This window comes from Lampetra planeri, chromosome 9, assembly GCF_965212315.1.
Source record: "Lampetra planeri chromosome 9, kcLamPlan1.2.h2, whole genome shotgun sequence".
Lineage (NCBI taxonomy): Eukaryota > Metazoa > Chordata > Hyperoartia > Petromyzontiformes > Petromyzontidae > Lampetra > Lampetra planeri.
Window position 1 is genome coordinate 4,312,266 of NC_136115.1, and position 18,981 is coordinate 4,331,246.

At 46.4% G+C, this 18,981-nt stretch overlaps 1 protein-coding gene across 9 annotated transcripts in view; it reads left to right on the forward strand.

Annotated features, from left to right (window-relative positions):
- Positions 1 to 18,981, forward strand: part of LOC144720587 (WD repeat and FYVE domain-containing protein 3-like) — a 129,295-nt gene that overhangs the window by 62,827 nt on the left and 47,487 nt on the right. For 8 of the 9 annotated variants that reach the window (XM_078597428.1, XM_078597429.1, XM_078597420.1 and 5 more), the window contains 9 exons: positions 1,405 to 1,525; positions 4,120 to 4,337; positions 5,259 to 5,449; positions 7,444 to 7,578; positions 8,396 to 8,575; positions 12,877 to 13,116; positions 14,923 to 15,019; positions 17,156 to 17,304; positions 17,691 to 17,920. In XM_078597428.1, coding sequence (XP_078453554.1) covers positions 1,405 to 1,525; positions 4,120 to 4,337; positions 5,259 to 5,449; positions 7,444 to 7,578; positions 8,396 to 8,575; positions 12,877 to 13,116; positions 14,923 to 15,019; positions 17,156 to 17,304; positions 17,691 to 17,920 — 1,561 coding nt within the window. The remainder of the gene's footprint in view (positions 1 to 1,404; positions 1,526 to 4,119; positions 4,338 to 5,258; positions 5,450 to 7,443; positions 7,579 to 8,395; positions 8,576 to 12,876; positions 13,117 to 14,922; positions 15,020 to 17,155; positions 17,305 to 17,690; positions 17,921 to 18,981) is intronic. The other variant, XM_078597422.1, reaches the window with a different exon arrangement.

Below are 18,981 nucleotides of genomic sequence, written 5' to 3' on the forward strand. Positions count from 1 at the left end.
CTCCTCCCGACGAGCTGATCTCCGCCAAGATGGACGCGGCGGCGAGCAGCAGCTCCGCCAGTCGGGAGTGCGCCTCACGAAGCCCGGCGTCTGTCCCCGGTCGCTCGGCCGGCGCCGTCGACGGACCCTGCAGCGTGGGCAAGTCCTCTTCCTCACCCCCCGCCACCAGCGGCTCCGAGTCGTCCAGGTCTTCCTCGCGGTCAATCCCGTGGGTCCTACGGGTCTTCCTCGTCTCCATACTCGGAAGCCCGTTTCACTTCTGACGCCAGATGAAGTATTGGAAAATGACGGCAGGAAACTCCTTGACGGGAACACACTTCTTTTATTAAATCTTGACTTGTAACAATACAACGCGTGGCCTCCCTTCTTCACACCGCACTTCTCTTGACTCAGGATTCTGTGCTGCCGGCTCTCTGTGCCTCGTGTAGACTCCGCGCCTCGGCTACACTCCTCTCTCGCCTCGTGTAGACTCTGCGCCTCTGCTACACTCTCCTCTCTCGCCTCGTGTAGACTTTGCCTCTCTCGCGCTGGCTACACCGTATGCATACTCGGCTCGTGCAGACCGTTCTCTCTCGCTGGCTACACCGTATGCATACTCGGCTCGTGCAGACCGTTCTCTCTCGCTGGCTACACCGTATGCATACTCGGCTCGTGCAGACCGTTCTCTCTCGCTGGCTACACCGTATGCATACTCGGCTCGTGCAGACCGTTCTCTCTCGCTGGCTACACACTACACATTACTCAGCTCGTGTAGACCGTTCTATCTCGCTGGCTACACACTATACATTACTCAGCTCGTGTAGACCGTTCTATCTCGCTGGCTACACACTATACCTTACTCAGCTCGTGTAGACCTTTCTCTCTCGCTGGCTACACACTATACCTTACTCTCTTCTACTCTCCATTACTCTCCTCTCCGGGCTCTATCTCTGCACCTTCGTCTTCATTCTTAGATGGTTCCACTTCTGCCCCTTGCTCCTCTGTGCATCACCTTATATACCCCTTCTTCCCGGGAGACGGAGCGGATGCGGACCTCAACGTCGGCACCGCTCCTCCGTTACCCAATCCCCACGCGCTATCCCCACGATCCGGTTCCGCTCAGCGCGTGTTTCCACTCTCCGACCAATCACACCGCGCTGCTACCCGATCACTCCCTCTGGGCGCGTCACCGGCACACAGCCAATCAGCAGCACTACCCCCACCCGCGCACTGACGCCTGCTCCTCCCCGTCAGCGCGCGTCACCACACACACACCCGTACATACGCGCTGGCACACGACATATACACCCAGCGCGTATCACCACTACATATGTAATAAAAAGCGAAATATGAGATGACATCTTCATCGTTGTGAACGGTGGCTTTGTGTAACGACGCCGGCTGCTGTCGTGTCGATTCGTCTAGGTATGGAGGAGGATGGTGCGGGCTTGGTGTCTGCCCGCAATATTTTTCTCCGCAACCAACTTCTCGAGGTCCTTCTCGACTTGCTCCACACCTCTGCCGAAAAGGAATTCTTAAGCCAACCGTGAGCCACTTCCAAATCCGTTGAACAAACATCCTGTTGTGTGTTTAAGGCGTAAGGCTTTCGCGACCAATATTATCCATAATAGAGGTTTTTCTGGGTTAGATCGCGTAAATATCAATGTGTCGTTAAACCCACCACCACAAACAGGATGATTTATCCGCAAACTGGCTGTCACCTGATGATGCTGGTTGTAATTACTGGCGAAGCGTCGTACTCAAATTGTAAATGTTGTGGATTTACTCTTCAACACACCCGTGTTGCTGTACTAGTAACGCATTGGCATGTTCTGTTTACGTGACAAACCTTACTAATTGGCTGTGTCGGGTGGTGGCGGGTTTAACGACATTTATATTTACGCAATCGAACCCAAAAAAACCCTATTATGGATCCTGTTGTGTACATGATTTTCTTTTCAAGAGGGTTACGTCTTGCTTCATTCAATTTCCATCTATAAATAATGAAAACACCAGAGATGTCTGTGTGGCACATGGGGTCAGAGCAATGGGCCTGCACTGCTGCGATATTGAGTTTGAATATGAAGCCACTCACTCGTGATTTAACCTGATTTTCAAGTTGTCGTGCGTTCGTGATCGCAGCTTGATCATCATCAATGAATGCACAAAACAGTAGTTTTTTTTCACTTTATTTGGCCACATTCCATTTCTAAGGAATTTAACAATATCAGTTTCAACTGCCATTCAATAAACACGACTCTGTAGTGGGGCATGCATGTGGGTAAAAATAGATCAACTTGAAGAAACCAAGAAAGAAGCTGTTCTGTAGTGCAGGGTGATGCACTGCTCTCTATGTATGTATGTTGAACATATTTCGCACCCTACGTAGCCATCCGTGCTATTCGGAGGCACGGGAGAAGGACGACAAACTCAACAACAACAAAACATGATAATTGTTTTTTTACCCTTCTATCTGGCATGTGAGACTAGGCATGTGAGACTAGGCTCTAAGGAAAGCTGTCTCGGGTGTGGACCAATCAACTTCAAGGACAGTGCACATTATCAGAGTTATGTCTTTTGTTTGTATTATTACTGCAGGTATTGCGGTCTATGCAAACAATGACTCCTTGTAAAAAGGTGTCAGTTTTGTTGCCAGATAGAAGGGTAAAAAAACCAATTATCATTTTTATTGGCAAAGGAGGTTCCCATGGAACAACAAAACAGTTCTAAAGAAATGAGTTTTCAATCTGCATGGATTATTATTTGTTTCTTTCGGTTAAGTCACGTCTAAAGATAAAATAATAAATTAAATTAAATAATAGAATACGAAGTTTCGATTGCAACACAAGCAATCATCATCAGGTATAATGAAATAGCGACATAAAGTCTATAGTTTTCTGGTTAGATTTTATGTCGCTATTTCATTATACCTGATGATGATTGCTTGTGTTGCAATCGAAACGTCGTATTCTATTATTTAATTTATTATTTTATCTTTAGACGTGACTTAACCGAAAGAAACAAATAATAATTCCTGCAGTCACGAAAGTTCTAAAATTAAAAAATCTGCAAGGACTTTCCAATGGGCACTCCTTCTCGTGAGAAGATGCAATTAGCACAACCGTAGCACAAGCAAGTTTCAAGTTTCAAGTTTTCAAGTTTCATTGATTAGGTGTGTAGCCCTGTGAGCCATGCGGCTCTTGAGTCGGGTGCAACCGCAACAAACAAAATATGAACACAGAACATCCCAAAGCGATGACGCGTAACAGAAACATTCTGGAATAAACCAGTAAATACCTCCCTCCCAAAATATTTTTATTAAAACGCTGTGTGAAAAAATCACAATGTGGTGCAAGCCAACAACAACAACCATAAGACAATTTAGATTAACCATATGTTTTCAAATCACTAAAATAAAGCTATGAAGACAATGTAACAACAGTGATCATAGGAACTGTGATTTAAATTGAACAATAAACGATACACATAACACGTATGACAGGAGAAAGACAAACGAAGTGTAAAGAAAGCAGACACTGCGTGCACACGTGGAGCCCTTTTGTCAGTCCACCGCTGGAACGAGAGCCTCCCCACACCCCGTGGGTCGTGTGGCTTCTATGACGTTCTTCACCGGGCTGTGGAAGTCATGCAATACACTCACGCGGAATGCATGTACAAATATGCATTACTCGTAGCTTTTCTTCTTCCTGGTTCTTTCGGTAAAGTCACGTAGAATGGAAATAATAAAATAATAAAAATATTAAACATAATAAAATATTCAGACGCTGTCTCCTCGACAGACCTGCTCTCCACCTGAGGACGGATACTTGCGTTGTGGCCGGAAACGTCGTGAGAATTTTATTTTATTATGTTTTATTTTTATTATTTTATTACTTCCATTCTACTTGACTTTACCGAAAGAACCAAGAAGATGAATCCCTGCAGTCACGAAAGCTTTAAATCGAAAAATCGTAGCTTTTCATTGACTTTTCAATGCAGATATCTATCAAGCAGTTCTTTCATGACCGTCGCCAGAATTTGTGGTGGCTTAACATTTTCCACCAGCCGCCCTCCTCGTTATCCGCGTCTGTAACCCCCCCACCCCCGACCCTCCAACGTTCTGCACCCGTCCTGGCGCAGGGCCTGCGAGGAGATGCTGCGAATCCTGGGCTTCGACTGGCTGCTGCTGTTCGTGCAGGGCCACCTGCATCCGGCAACGGTTACCGTGGCGATGCGCATCCTCGTGTCGCTGCTTAGCAACGGAGGCATCCTGCGGCGATTCCAGGAGGGCTCGCCAGGAGGAGGGTGGCTTGACCTGACGCAGGCGTTGGTCAGCGGGCAAACGCCCACCGTCCTGGGTGAGGGCACGGATCTCTTTTTAAATCCTTTATATTAAGTTCACTTTTGCGCGCTTGCTTGCTTGCTTACGACCGTGCAAATATTTCGGTCGTTTTTTAACCCACTTACCGTGATCCAATCGAGCTGACATTTTGCACACAGACTCGTTGTGCGTGACAATTAATTTTCGTTAAAAATTTTTCCCAAAATTTTACACTTTTTAGGACAAAAATATTATATTTAATTACCAATTGCTTAATGGTGGCATGCAATCATCTGACCCATAGGTGGCAGCCATCTCAAGCCAGAGGACGAGAGGACTCTAGCCACCACGCATATAAAGGATTTATAGTGAAAAACTTTGTTTTTACGGGTTAATTTTTTCACAGATGAGCTTTACAGCTCATCGGATTCCTTCAGTGTCAATAAATATTCTGATTCTAGCGGTGAGCTTCACCATTGAAGTGGAGCCAGTCGTTAGATCAAAATCGGTGGCCTTTTTGCTCAATGTTTGGACAGAAATGAAACCGCTTGATCCTGGAACGATGCCTTAAGCAGCATTCCCCTCTTCTTGGTTCTTTCGGTAAAGTCACGTAGAAGGGAAATAATCAAATAATAAAAATAAAACTTTTTTATTTTATTATTTCCCTTCTTCGTCACTTTACCAAAAGAACCAAGAAGATGAATCCCTGCAGTCACGAAAGCTTTAAATCGAAATTCAGCATTCCCCTGTTTAAAAAAAACAGATGATAACGCTATCTTGAACTTCATCGTAGGTTAACGTGCTCATCTCTCACCATGAGTTTAGAAATTATCTCGGTGAGTTTCTGTCACATCAGCCGCAGTGACATCAGTGAAAGCACCTGCAGCTATGTGACCCCCTCGTCGGAGAACTTTGTCGGCCGTCGCTCTGACGACGACCGTTGCCTTGGCAATCCCAGGGTTCAACGTGGGCCGGGGGCCTGGCGGTGGGGTCATCCCGCGCGAGATCAACTCCGAGGCGTGCCTACTCCCCGGGTTCTCCGTGCTGCTCTCGTGCCTGCCCAGCCACGCCAGCCTCCCGCAGCTCTACTTCTTCCTGCTCGCCCTCTTCCTCAACCGCCCCATCACCTCCGTTCCCGAAAACGTGCAGGTGAGGGGGGCTGCCGGCCGGCTTGCCGCTCGGAACGCTTCTTCTCTTACGAGGAGGGGGATGTATGTCGGGTAGAAGCCCTCTTAGCGATGGTAATTGGTTTCCACGAAACGGTCGTTAAGTGATTTGGTCGTTAAGCGAGCGTAGGAAATACATGTTAAAGGCTTAATTCGTTCCGATAGCATTGAACCAAAACACAATGGACATTAATACATAAAGATGCAAACAACATTATAAACACATAATATTAAAAGAAATATGGTTAATCAATGCATAAATTACTACTTATTTTACCTACAACAGTCCGTCGTTAACAGGGGAAAGGTCAGTAAGCGGACACATTGGGCCCTATGGAGGCCTATTGTTACACGATTAGTCGTTACAGGGATGGTCGTTAAGCGGGGTTCTACTGCATGTTGAACTTTTGTCACACCGTACGTAGCCAACCGTGCCAATCGGAGGCACGGTGGAAGGACAACGAACTAAACACAAAAGGCAGTTCTAATTGACCGGCAGCATTTGCACGGGTGATGTCGAGGTTGGTGAGCCCAGTGGCGAGCTTTTGAAGTAGCCTGGCCAATGTCTGAAATGCTGCCGATGAGTGAGCTAAGCGGGCGATGGGGTACGGGACGCTGGGTTCGAATCTGGGTTTCGGCCACCGATCGTGAAACTGGATTCACAAATCTTCTTTGTTCTTTCGGTAAAGTCACGTAGAAGGGAAGCAATAAAATAATAAAAATAAAACATAATAAAATAATATAATAATATAATGGATTCACAAAGTTATGCTAGCCGATGGTCTTACCTCCAGTCATCAATTCTATTTGTGGTGTTTTTGTTTTAAAAAAATGTCAGCTCTGAGAAATACAATTTTCAGTTTGATTAAACATACAACAAGCGCCGGTTTGCATGAAGAGGCCTTCTGAGGAGACTGCATGAGTGGGTTAATTGAGGTGCCGTGCTTGTCTGTGAGATTTCCGATGTCAATTCGTTTACCCCGTGGTGGCATGACACCGACGGCGCAGTTGGAATGTAAGTGGAAACATTGAATTGGTGAAGTGTACGTTCAGTGTGTCAGCACACACGCAAAGCATTGATAACCCCTCCCCATTGAGACTTTGGAGTCATACATTCTTCACTGCCTAAGTTGGGCCCGGGGTAAATTTGTGTGTTGAGTTAGACACACACCAGCAAGACTTATACGTCGCATGGAATCTTAAAACACAAAACATTTGAGGGTTAAAAAAGACCTGTTAAGTGAATCTCTTTGTCACCTATCATCATTTATGTACAGTACCTCTCTTTTGCTTCAATGGCTGTATCCTTAAATTCAATTTCAAGAATAGTCTGCTAAATTATGTCTGCTTCAATAGCTATTTCGGGAATGTCATGCCAATAATCGACAAACAAAACATTTGTGAGAGAAAACAAAGCATTCAGTATTTTCCATTAAAGCTTTGCAACCGCATTCCCTCATTCCATCCAATCAATCAATCCCGCGATCGAGCTGTCTGAATCTCGGCAAGAGGCAGTTGTGATTACAAATAAAGACAATGACTTGCGATTACAAAATAAGGCAATGCAGCATAGCAAAGCAAGCAGCGTTGGCTTGCAGCAACCTATCCTGCCAGCAGTGCGTGTTTTCGTCAAAGGGTTAACGGCGGAATTTGATACGCACGCACTTGGGGTGCTTGTGTGCGTATCCTCCCCCTCGTGGACGTGCGCTGCTTGACACACAACGCTACAAACCCGACAACCCACTCACGACCAATAACAGTGGCAAATATTTGAATGGTCCTGGGCCTCTCCTAGGTCAACTCAGATTTAAATGAAAACCTTCTGTGTAACTATCAGCACTGGGGAGACAAAGGCTGTCAGGCTTGGCGTTGGCCACCCACACCCTCATCGGTGCCCAATACCAGCACTTGCCCCAACAGTCTGTTAAGGCTATACCGTGGGGGATCTTGGTCTTTGCGTGCTGCCTTCCACCACAGCTGGACCTTGACTCGATCTGGCGCTACAGCCTGGGGCTGCCGCCCAGCGTGTTCTCGGCGCCGCCATCCGTGCCGGCGCCGTGCCTGGAGGCGGTGCTCACCCTCCTCGCCATGCTGCGCTCCACCGTCAACCAGGTGTGGCAACATCTCTCGTGACGCGCGGGCGGTGCCCCGCCGTGGCTCTCGACACGCCCCCCCCGAGGAGTCGACGTCGACGATTTTGCTGGTCGACACCTTCGATTAGTGCGCTCGCGATACACGCGCACCCACGATTAGCGCGGTTGGCTACGTACAGCGCGGAAGAAGTTCGGCAACGTGAGTACGTGCGACGCGAATCGCGCGCTCGATGGTTGACCGTTGAAGATTTGTGCTGCGAACGCGGAGAATTCGGCGCACGCTCTTGGCGGCTGCTCTTTCCGTGGTCGAGCACTTCTCAAGCTGGACACAGATTCAATCTAGATTTGAAGTTTTTGAAACGTCGTGATTTAATTTATTTAATTTTATACCTACATGATTTTACCGAAAAAAACAAAGAGTACGGACACAGATTGTTTATTATGATGATTATTTGGAGAATGCTTTTACACGTGACTTTCACACAACTAGAGCACCAAGACACACTACTCAGAGGTGACTGAATCGTTGGAGACAATATATCAATGTATTTTAAAAAGCCACATCCACCTTCATTGAGGAAGGTTTTCCCAATTTCCAAAAAATGGAAAAGGAATCAACCAAAAAAACACGGCGAAACAAACCACACGCAAGGGAAACGATCCGGGGATTTAATTTCAGACAAAAGAGTACAAAATGTCCCGAAGCTTTTAGCGAATATTTCAAAGCAAATGATCCAATGTCGCACGCCTCGGTGATCGTTGGTGAAACAGATATTGGTGGTGCAATTTTGTGGTGTCCTTCTGCTCCCCTGTGCCTCCCCCCCCACCTCCTTAAGCCTTGGCAGGCCGAGGAGGAGGGTTCGTGGCTCATCGAGTACCCCGTGACTCAGCTGCAGTTCCTGCAGTACCTCTACCACAACGTCGGAGGCCTGGCCAACGTGTGGACCCATCCCGAGTTCCTGGGCTCCCTGGCTGCCACCATCTTCCCCTACAACCTCCGCCCGCACTCTGAGATGGTGAGCTACACCCAGCCATCTGACTGGCCACTGGTTATTGGGAACCAGTCACTGCTGTTAATCAGTGGGCAGCAGTGACTGGTTCTGGTCGGTCAGCAACAGTTGCTGGCATTTGTCATGTGGGCTGTAACGTGTCCTAAATTCGTGAGAGCTTAGTGCAATTACTCTGGCCGGGTGATGCAGTCGGATGGAGTGTTTGACGAATTATTGGAAGCAGAGTTGTAACTACGCACAGATTCGCCAATTAATATTTACTGTTTAAGCTCACAATACACGCGTTGAATCGCTTACTTAAGAAGCGACGTTATTCAATTTGAATGTGTTGCATGTCACCGATTCGTTATGACCTCTGCCGCCATGAGTGACCATTACATTCGTCATGATTATTCGATCATGACCCAGAAGCGGAATAATTTTTCTTTGTCGGGGATGAATCAATGCACACCTCTAATTGAATAATTGCTATCTTCTTGGTTTTTTCGGTAAAGTCACGTAGAAGGGAAGTAATAAAATAATAAAAATTTATTATGTTTTATTTTTATTATTTTTCGGTAAAGTCACGTAGAAGGGAAGTAATAACATAATAAAAATTTATTATGTTTTATTTTTATTATTTTAAAGTCACGTAGAAGGGAAGTAATAAAATAATAAAAATGTATTATGTTTTATTTTTATTATTTTATTACTTCCCTTCTACGTGACTTTACCGAAAAAACCAAGAAGATGATTCCCTGCAGTCACGAAAGCTTTAAATCGAAATTTGAATAATTGCTAGTTCAATTCCTATTGGGGTGAAATGAGCCCACAGCGATTGATCTGGGAGACACTTGGGCTTTTATCATCATAACCATCAACAACATAATTATAATCCCGTTTAAAACTTGACATTTAATTAAACTGCGTGTTATATCCAAACTACGCTAATTGAGTCATATTTTGAGCTGAACTTCATTGGGTCAAGGAATAGCTGAGGATGATACTACAGCAGCTCGCTCTAACCCAGCATTAAGTGATTTCCTCTTCGTGCTCTCTTAAGAAGTGCTGCCCCACGTTCCAGTCATCCCACAGAAATACAATCTGTATCATCGAGGGATTTATTTGCCCAAGTTGAGTAAAACTCCATAATGCAACGTGCCCGATGGCATGTGGTGACCGAGCTGAGAATATCGTCGGCTCGTTGCTCTTGAGATCCTGGCTCAAATGTGGCCGAAGCCTGGATCTTACCCATAGACCTCGTGGCTGGTGGCTCATCGCTCTCACACAGGCGCCAGTTTCTATTCCTGTTGAATGAATTCTCCCCAAGCCACCCCCAACCCCTCCCCCCACCCCCTCCAGGATTGTACAGCTCCAGATTCATTCATTCATCTCACTCTCACTTTGTGCCCCTGGTTGTAACCTCTCCATCACATTGCACTTCTCTTGGCCGCTGGACCGTAACCAGTTTTGTGCAAAGGTCATTCCTTGCATGCTCGTGACGCGTACCACTCAAGTAAGCGCGCTTGGTTTTTTTTTCCCAGGAGCGTGACATTCCTTCAGGTACAATGACGTTCATTTAGCTCCCTCGACGTGTTTACGCGTCGTACCGCGCGTTGTTCGGCACGATGTCCGACGTTTTTCACTCCACGTGCCTGGAAGCTTCTTCACGAACTGAATTCAGAGCGACACTGCAGTACGAACTGAACACGCATCAAAGGATGGAGGAAATATCGGAGAACGGCATCGAGAGCTGTAGAGCTTAACCACCGACAACTCGCACAGTAGTGCGAGGTTTCCTTCCTTTACACGGGTTTCGTTTTTTCTCAAAGCATGCGGAGTAATGCAACCTCGGCATGTCACAGACGTGGACGTTTTCGTAATGCCTTGAAGTCCAATTGCTTGCTAAAGTCCCAATTGCTTGCCCCCCTTTCTGTGACCTTGTACTCAAAAAGGAACTGTCGGTCCAACATAACAATGCAACTTCAGGGAAATCAAGTCGCAAAAAACTGCAGCCTAAACAATAGGCAGTTACGTAACAACAGCGTGTGCAGTCCGCATCGCTCTACTTGCTTGTCTATACAGCAGCCCACGTGGTCACGTGACTTGCGTGGATAACCATCCGGGTTGGCGTGTCATGAGGGTGGTTTGTGTTGCGAGGCTGCCTTCTGTCGGCCTGCTCCTGAAGGCCCCCGCGTACGCCACCATCAGCGTCGTAAGAGTCGCTCGTGAATTAAGACTGCTCTTTACACCCTGAAGGGCTTTCTCTGCCTCCTCCCATGCTGTAGGCACGCAGTGTCAAATATGCTGAAATGTCCTCGCCGTGTCATCACGTTTTTTGGCCGGCGTTGCATAATGTGCAGTTGGACACTAAGCCGCCCATATCCTGGGGGCGACCTGGACTGGTTGCGGTCACCTCATTGAGCCGGCATAACCGGATTCGGCAGATTCACACACGTTCACGGCGTCTACCCAGCATGTGACAGATCCAGTTTGGCATTTTTTTTGTTGTATGAAGTTTTTGTTAAATTTTATTTTACCAGGTGAGGCCCACTCAGCTATTAGCTTCTTTTTCAGAAACGACCTGGCCACAAATGATAGCTCAAGGAAGTGGCTTATCACGTGGAAATTTATCGCAGCCAAATACTCTAAACGCACGTTAATTCTAAATGTGGAGGGGAAAAAGCAGAGGACCCGGAGAAAAATCCCTGCGGCCACGGGAAGAACATGCAAATTTCAAATGTACAGGCGTCAGGGTTGGGATCGAACCCACGACCTCCTGTAAACCAGGCGAGGAGGTTAACATCTCGCCACTGTGGTGCCCCTGCATCTCTTTGTCAATTAAAATAAACTATGCTCACGATATGTGCGTCGTAGTCGTGCGTGTAAGAAGCAGTTATTTTCGATTCGTTTGTTTGTAATCGGTGCACTGATCCCTGCAGCCACTAGGGACGCTACCTTCAACACTTTGAAGAAAAAAATCTATTCCGAAATTGAATCGCGCCCTCGATTTGCGGCAGTTTATCGTACTGTAATTGGCCGCATTTTTTACTTACCAAAATATGTTTTGTAATACACCCATCTAATCGTGGCATTTAAAAATACATTATCGACGACTTGTGCACATTCTTTGCAAAGAATACACCGTCACATTTTGCCAAAAGGCAATAAAAACAAGACAAAATATTCATACGTCTTTTTGGGATTTAAATTGTGACCCTGAATTGCAAGAATTCATCATGTTGCCGGAGGTGTACATTTGATTCTGATTACGCGCAGAAAATATCCACGCTGTTAGCCACACCTCTCCTCAATGCCTTTCAAAATCAAGCTCAGCCGGTTTTCTCCAGTGGCCCTTTCAACAATTTTTTTCAGGTTTTTTCGTTCATGTCAGCATTCACTTTGGTATCCCCCTCGTGAAAATTATCGGGGCGTGACACCTTGTGGCCCAGATTGCTTCGCGTGTGAGCAGTGCAGTGCCAACAATTATAAAATTCGCACAGTTTTTTGTTGTTGTTTATCATCTATGAATCTGCTTAATTGATGAATGATGCCAGAACTAAGTTTGCCCACATTAACCGTGGTTGAAATGCTCTTGTTTGGGGTGAACTTTTAACTCCAAATTAAACGTCCCGCGGCCTAATCAATGGTGAGCGGTGCTTTGAAATTTCCTCAGTCGTGGTCAATAAAATAAAACGTGGAGGCCACAAACGAATGCGTCTTAATGCAAAGTAACGATGTGAATCGATTTTTTGTTTTGTTATTGTTGTTGGGAAGCCACCCTGTGACTAAACCCTGAGTGGTGCCGTTTGATGCGAGATTGAATCGCAAAAGCGTTTCAGCAGAGCAAGTAAAAGTTTTTTAGGGTCTTTTATCACCAGGTGTATTTATAGACTAAAGTCAAATCATCAGTTCCCGACTCGTGTACTGGCCACAGAGCGACATCTTTGCCAGGGAACGATCTCAAAAGAATGATGATGACTCTGCTTAATGACGTCTCGTACCTCCTTGGGTAGATCCCTCCTGCCCGCAACACCAGAAAGGCTGTGTTTGTGTTGTTTTTGGTTCAAGTAAGCCATCTTATTAGTTATTTTTCCAATTAATTTAGATAAATTATGGCTCAGAGAATGATTTGTATCATTTTGACCGTCATGAGAATAACGGTACTCTTTGTCGGAGTGGGTGGTGAAACCTGTGGTCCACACAGTAAGGGGCAACCGAAGCGGTATGTGAACAAAAAAAAAAACGAATGCATCACCCGGCCATTCCGCCGACATTGTAACCATTGATCACACGGGGCGGGGGGCGGCGCTTTCACCGCGGCTCAGGTGGGCGACGTGGAGGACTCAGAGGGCCCGGAGGACGAGAGCGGCGTCTTCACGTCGGAGGCACCCATGGGCCTCAACCGCAGCCGCTCGGAGCAGATGGTGTCGGCGCGCAGCAGCTTCCTGTCGCAGCACCCGTCGCGCAAGCTCGTCGTCGACTTCCTGCGCACCATCGCCGTCGACAGCCTCCTGCAGGGCAACGTGAGCAGGCAGTCGCCCCCGCTCCTCGACGTCCTGCTCGAGGTGAGCGCCCGTGGCCGGCCGCCACGCTGCCCCCCCCCCCCCCCAGCGGTTCGGCGGTTCGAATGAATCATGGCCTGCCTGGCGTGTGCGGATGCCGCGTGTGGCTGGGCTAAGGCGGTGGGCGGCAGAGGGAAGCTCGGAAAAATCTGTTGTGTTGTACTTTTGCATTCCCACATCTGCACCCCGCCTAGACCAAGCCCGCACTGAGTGTAACGAAGTGTGATCAAGTTGCCTTCATGAGCTGCGCTAGTGGGGAAGCCCTCATCCCGCAGTGGATTGACTAAAGGCTGTGCATGTTGTAATAATAATCTCTCTTTACATTTATATGGCGCTTAAATGCCTTGGCAACCCAAAGCATCTTGCATCATCACGTCTCTTTTCATATGTTGGAAGGGTGGACCCCAGTGGCGTCTTTCCCAGTGTTGCACTGACCTGCCAGTGGGCGTTAGTCTGCCAGTAAGGAGCAATGATTACTATGTGTATCCATAATTGAATAATTTGCGGGTAATTTTCCAAATTTGGATCATGACACCGGCACACAATGGCCCACTCAAATGAACTCACAAGATGTTAAAGATCACCTTGAAGCAGACGGTGTGTACATTTTGTTGAACGCACCTGTGGCATTTACCAGGGCGGCCCTTTTTGGGGTTTGAACCACGAATCTTTGCAACGAGTAGCGAACGCTCTGCCATTTGCAAAAAGGTGCTCATACAGAGTACACGTGTACACATGTATCAGAATCAGAATCATGATATTCATTTATACTGGAGGAATCCGATGGGCAATAAAGTTATTTTTCACAGATGTCCAGTAGGGGTGGGTCAGAACGTTGCAACAACAAACAGTACACAAACACGATAGGAGTGCAAAGCAGAGGAAAGGTAAACAAATCACACAAATATACAAATAAAACTAAACACTTGTTAATATCTCACCAGGTAAAGCCCACTAAGCTATTTAGCTTTTTTTCCAGAAGCGACATGGCCACAAATGATAGCTCAACGAAATGGCTAAAACATGGAAATGTATGATAATTGGTTCTTTACCCTTCTATCTGGCAACAAAACTGACACCTTTTTACAAGGAGTCATGTTTGCATAGACCGCAATACCTGCAGTCATAATACAAACAAAAGACATAACTCTGATAATGTGCACTGTCCTTAAAGTTGATTGATCCACACCCGAGACAGCTTTCCTTAGAGCCTAGTCTCATATGGGTTGGACCAGATGACGCCAAAAGGCGCACAACTCAAAGACAATGCACCATCAGAGTATGAGAGCTCGGGGCAAGCATCTACACTTTCTTAATGTATACTTATGCCGGGGCCAAGTAGGACTTCAATTCCGTTGGCGGGTGAAACGTTCACACACACCGTGCCATTATCAGACAACAAAGTGATAAATAACATTCTCGTCGACCCGGGGTAAAGAGGCCCTTGCAGAGACAGAAGTGACTGAGTGCACTCAAAATGATACATGCGGTAGTGTTGCCAGGTCAGCAATGTTTTCTTCTGATACCTCGATTTTCGTGGTTAAGATGCTTGAAGTGAGTATTTATATATGTTGCTTGTGGGCTGTTTCGAAGCGGTAGGCCTCATGTGACTGAAGGCCGTACGGAATGATGTCCAGTCCCGTAGGGCCAGCGGTTCCCCATGCCATGCTGTAAGTAACTCTTCTAGGCGTGGTGATGCATGCCCAGAATCCAGTGCTGCGTAGGCATTAGAGGCATGGTGTTACTTTCGACTCCGCTTGGCTGAGCACAGTCACATTCTAACCGTCGCCCACACCTATCACCTGACAGGCATCACCGGAGAGGGCCACTCAGAGCCAGCAGAGGGAGTATCAGACGGAGCTGCTGCTGAGCATCATGGGACACCTACAGTCGGCCGACGCACTGAGTGAGCAAACCCACGCAAGCATCAACTCTTGGACTCGGTTACTGGGTTCCCAGTTCACCTCTTGATTTTAAAAAAATTCGAATACAGTCATACCTCGGTATACGACCGCTTTGTAATACGTCGAATTTGGTATACGTCGTGTTTTGACGAGAGAAAAAATGTCTTGGGATACGACGTCTTGCTTGGGATACGACGTCTTGCTTGGGATACGACGCACTTGCTTGAACTTGCATGGGTCGGGATGAGTCACCGCGTACCCACGTAGACCCCGTTCACGACTCCTCCCCTTCCTCACCACCATCCTCGTAGGCTATCAGCTCCTCTCAGCAAGGTAAAGTGATGTTAAATTAAATTTGTATTTCAATTTATTTTAATTTATTTATGCATTTATTTTAGTTTATGTATGCATTTTAGTAACAAGTAGTGTCTAATTTATTTTATACAACCCCATTAATGTATGATATGCCATATAAAATCTAATTTCTTATACTCTGGAGCGGATTATTTCCTTTCCCTTTACTTCTTATGGGAAAAATTCGTTTGGTAAACGTCATTTTCGGTATAAGTCCTACCTTCTGGAACAAATTAACGATGTATACCGAGGTACCACTGTATAGTATTAATATAATTTTATTTCTGGCCTTTTGTCAGTTCACTGTTGGATGAAGGCCTCCCCCACGGTGTGTTGGTTAAGGGGGTTGTTTGACCACCCTTCAGCACACTGGTTAGTTGCGAGTTGGTGAAGGGGTGGCTCAGAACTGGTTCAGATATAGTTCGTCACTGATGTCAGCCGTGGCTGGGAATGCATCCTCTTACATTTTGACAAGTAAATGCATGTAGGGGACAGTGAATATGTTTTAAATCGAAATAAGCAACACATGATAGATTCTAACCGATTCATAGATGGTTAAAATCTGGAGTAGTCTGGAAAAGCAGTTCATTATTTACAGTAAATGACACTGGTAGTGACCACTAAAGAGAAATTATTCGTCATAAACTGTAACGTTACGCAACTCATTTAGCAATTTTGATCGAGTTACGTTATTGATAATTGTTTTTTACCCTTCTATCTGGCAACAAAACTGACACCTTTTTTACAAGGAGTCATGTTTACATAGACCACAATACCTGCAGCCATAATGCAAACAAAAAACATAACTCTGATAATGTGCACTGTCCTTGAAGTTGATTGGTCCACACCCGAGACAGCTTTCCTTAGAGCCTAGTCTCACATGGGTTGGACCAGATGACGCCAAAAGGCGTAAAAAAAGGTGTCAGTTTTGTTGCCAGATAGAAGGGTAAAAAAACAATTATCATATTTTTACTGGCAAATGAGGTTGCAATGGTGAGTTACGTTATTGTTCCTGCTTCTCAATGGAAACCCAGCGATTGGTTGGTATTAACACACGAGCTGGCGGCGGTGGGTTTATTTGTGTGGTTGTTTCCACGGAACATGAAATAAGGCGTCTTAATATTGTATATGTGAGTGAAAATGAAAATGTTGTTCAATACATTTCGGAATGGGACGTAGTTTTTGCAGAACCCTTACGTAACGTGTGCTTCTTTTGTGACATGCTTACGTACAGGACTCTTCTGGAGAACAGGTTTGTGTAAAATTTCAAATTTTTCATGACATTAATATAACACGAGACTGCTGAGAATAAAAATGTACATGATAACATATTGGGGCTGACATAGCAGCATTTTTATCTAAAAAGTGAGACGTTTTGACGACACCAATGAGACCCTAGTCATCATCATCATCATACTTTGCAGCAGTGAGCATTATACAGTGCTGATGAGTCCTAATTAAGATGAAACCGGTCCACAGTTGTATGTCACTGTATCACTGCTGCCTATCGGTCATACTTGCTCAAATAAATTTTGATGGTGACCTAAGACAGGAAGACCACAATGCACTTCTGCAGGAAATGCTGATGGTTTTTTCATAATGCACCAGAAGCTGTGTGCTTTTTACACATTTTTGGGTGATGTTTCAAACACTTGGTTTTCCGGCCTGCACTGTTCTGTCATTTACAGATTCACAGATTTGATTATGCGACAGGCGTATGTAAGTAATGTGATCTTTTCAGTTGTGTGATTGTCTCCGTTGCCTACTCCCCCCCCCCCCTCCAGCAGACAATGGTTCAGGCCGTGGCACCTACACTGCGGTGGCAAATGGGATCTTCTACTTTGCTCAGAGGGTGGTGGACAAGCTGTGGCAGGGCATGTTCAGCAGGGAGCCACGACTCGTGTTTAACTTCATCGCGGAACTGATTTCACAGGTTTTTACAATTTCATTTGCACTCTTGGTTCCACTGAATGGCTTATATATACATAGCGCCGCTGTTTTTAAAGACATCGTACTCACCGCAGAGAACTGCAGAGATACGACCGCACCCTCCTAAAGCTGGCGCCAACCCGTGCCACACGACCTCCCCGCATGGCCTTGCGGGAGCCTCGGTACCGATAAAGTTATTTTAGTTTTTCCTCCCGGTTCTGTAGACGTACGTCAACGGAATGGAATCGGAAGAAAAATTTGACGACGTACACACACACACGCGCGCGCGCGAGCGAGCAGCATCTCTCGTGCGAGTTTCCCCCCCCGCGATGCCGAGCGTCGTTTTGACGCCTCCCAAATGCCGGCGCGGGCCATCGTGCGCGACCGCAGGCGAAGCAGCGGTCCCAGGGGCTGTCGCTGGACGGCCTCTACGGCTGCCTGAACCGCACCGTGCTCTACCAGCTGTCCCGCCCGCGCCGCTGGCCCGCCCAGCAGGGCGTCCTCCAGGAGAGCCTGGGCCAGCTGCTCGTTCACCGCAACCTGCTGCTCGGGCCCGGCAACTACCAGCCGGACTTCTTTGCCTGCCTGCTGCACTGCCTGCTGCAGATTCGCATGCATAGGTACGGCCGCTTTCCCCTACCTCCCACCCCCCCCTACCCGCCACTCGCGTACAAAGATCTCGTGTTTATACTTATTAGGCCGTTGGGGAAAGTGAGTTTTTGTACTTGTTTTTGTTATTTATCTTAAAATGTGTTATCTTTTTTTCCCCCTGATTTTATTCCGCTCGTGCTATTTTGGTGTCGTATCAGTGCGACCCTTCATGTTTACACGACAGCCCACAGAATCGGATATCACAGAGAAAACCTCTGAGATCCCGTCAAGTTACTATTGGCTCACGCGGTATGGGTGAGCACTGTCCCACCCGCTCTGCCACCGAGGGCAACGTTTGTCGATATTTCTAATCACGAGAGCTGGAATTTAGCCAAATTCTTGTGAAGTCATTGGTGACCGGGCTGGGAATGTCAACTCCCCTGCGTTAGAGAAACCAATTTAATCACAGGATTCGTCCTACGCAGGATCTCGGAAGTTCTAGCTCGGTGCTCTGACCTCTTACCCACCCAGCCATCTTGGGGCAGTTGATTTCAGTGAGCGCCTACTAAGGCCTGGACGACTAGCACTACGCCCCAGGGCATTTTTGGTAGATTATGGTAATTATATAATTCTGAGTTGGCCTATCAGGTAATCGGAGAGTGCGTGCCACTGATGTTATCTGTCAGAGTGCCCTGACTACTGCTCTTCGCATTGCATGCACACACTATGTAAAGAAAGACATTGCAATATTAATCTTCATTCATTTACAACAGTTAAACTGTCATTATATTGCAATTTTTTATTGGCCTGCCTTTAAAAGGCAAAGGAACATGTGAGTTTTTTTTTATTGGTCTAAACTAAACACTGAGCCACTTGACTCATGTGGTTTGTTTTGACTAATGACAGCCATGTAAATGTATGCTCACATTTCGGTAGATTATTGACCAATATTGGTCTCATGATTACATTGTTATATATATAAAGCAATGCATATGTGCTCATTTTTTAAAGTACGTTTTAGCCAATTTGGTTTTGCTAGATTTAATTTAAATCCTTTACAATTCATCTTCTTGGTTCTTTCGGTAAAGTC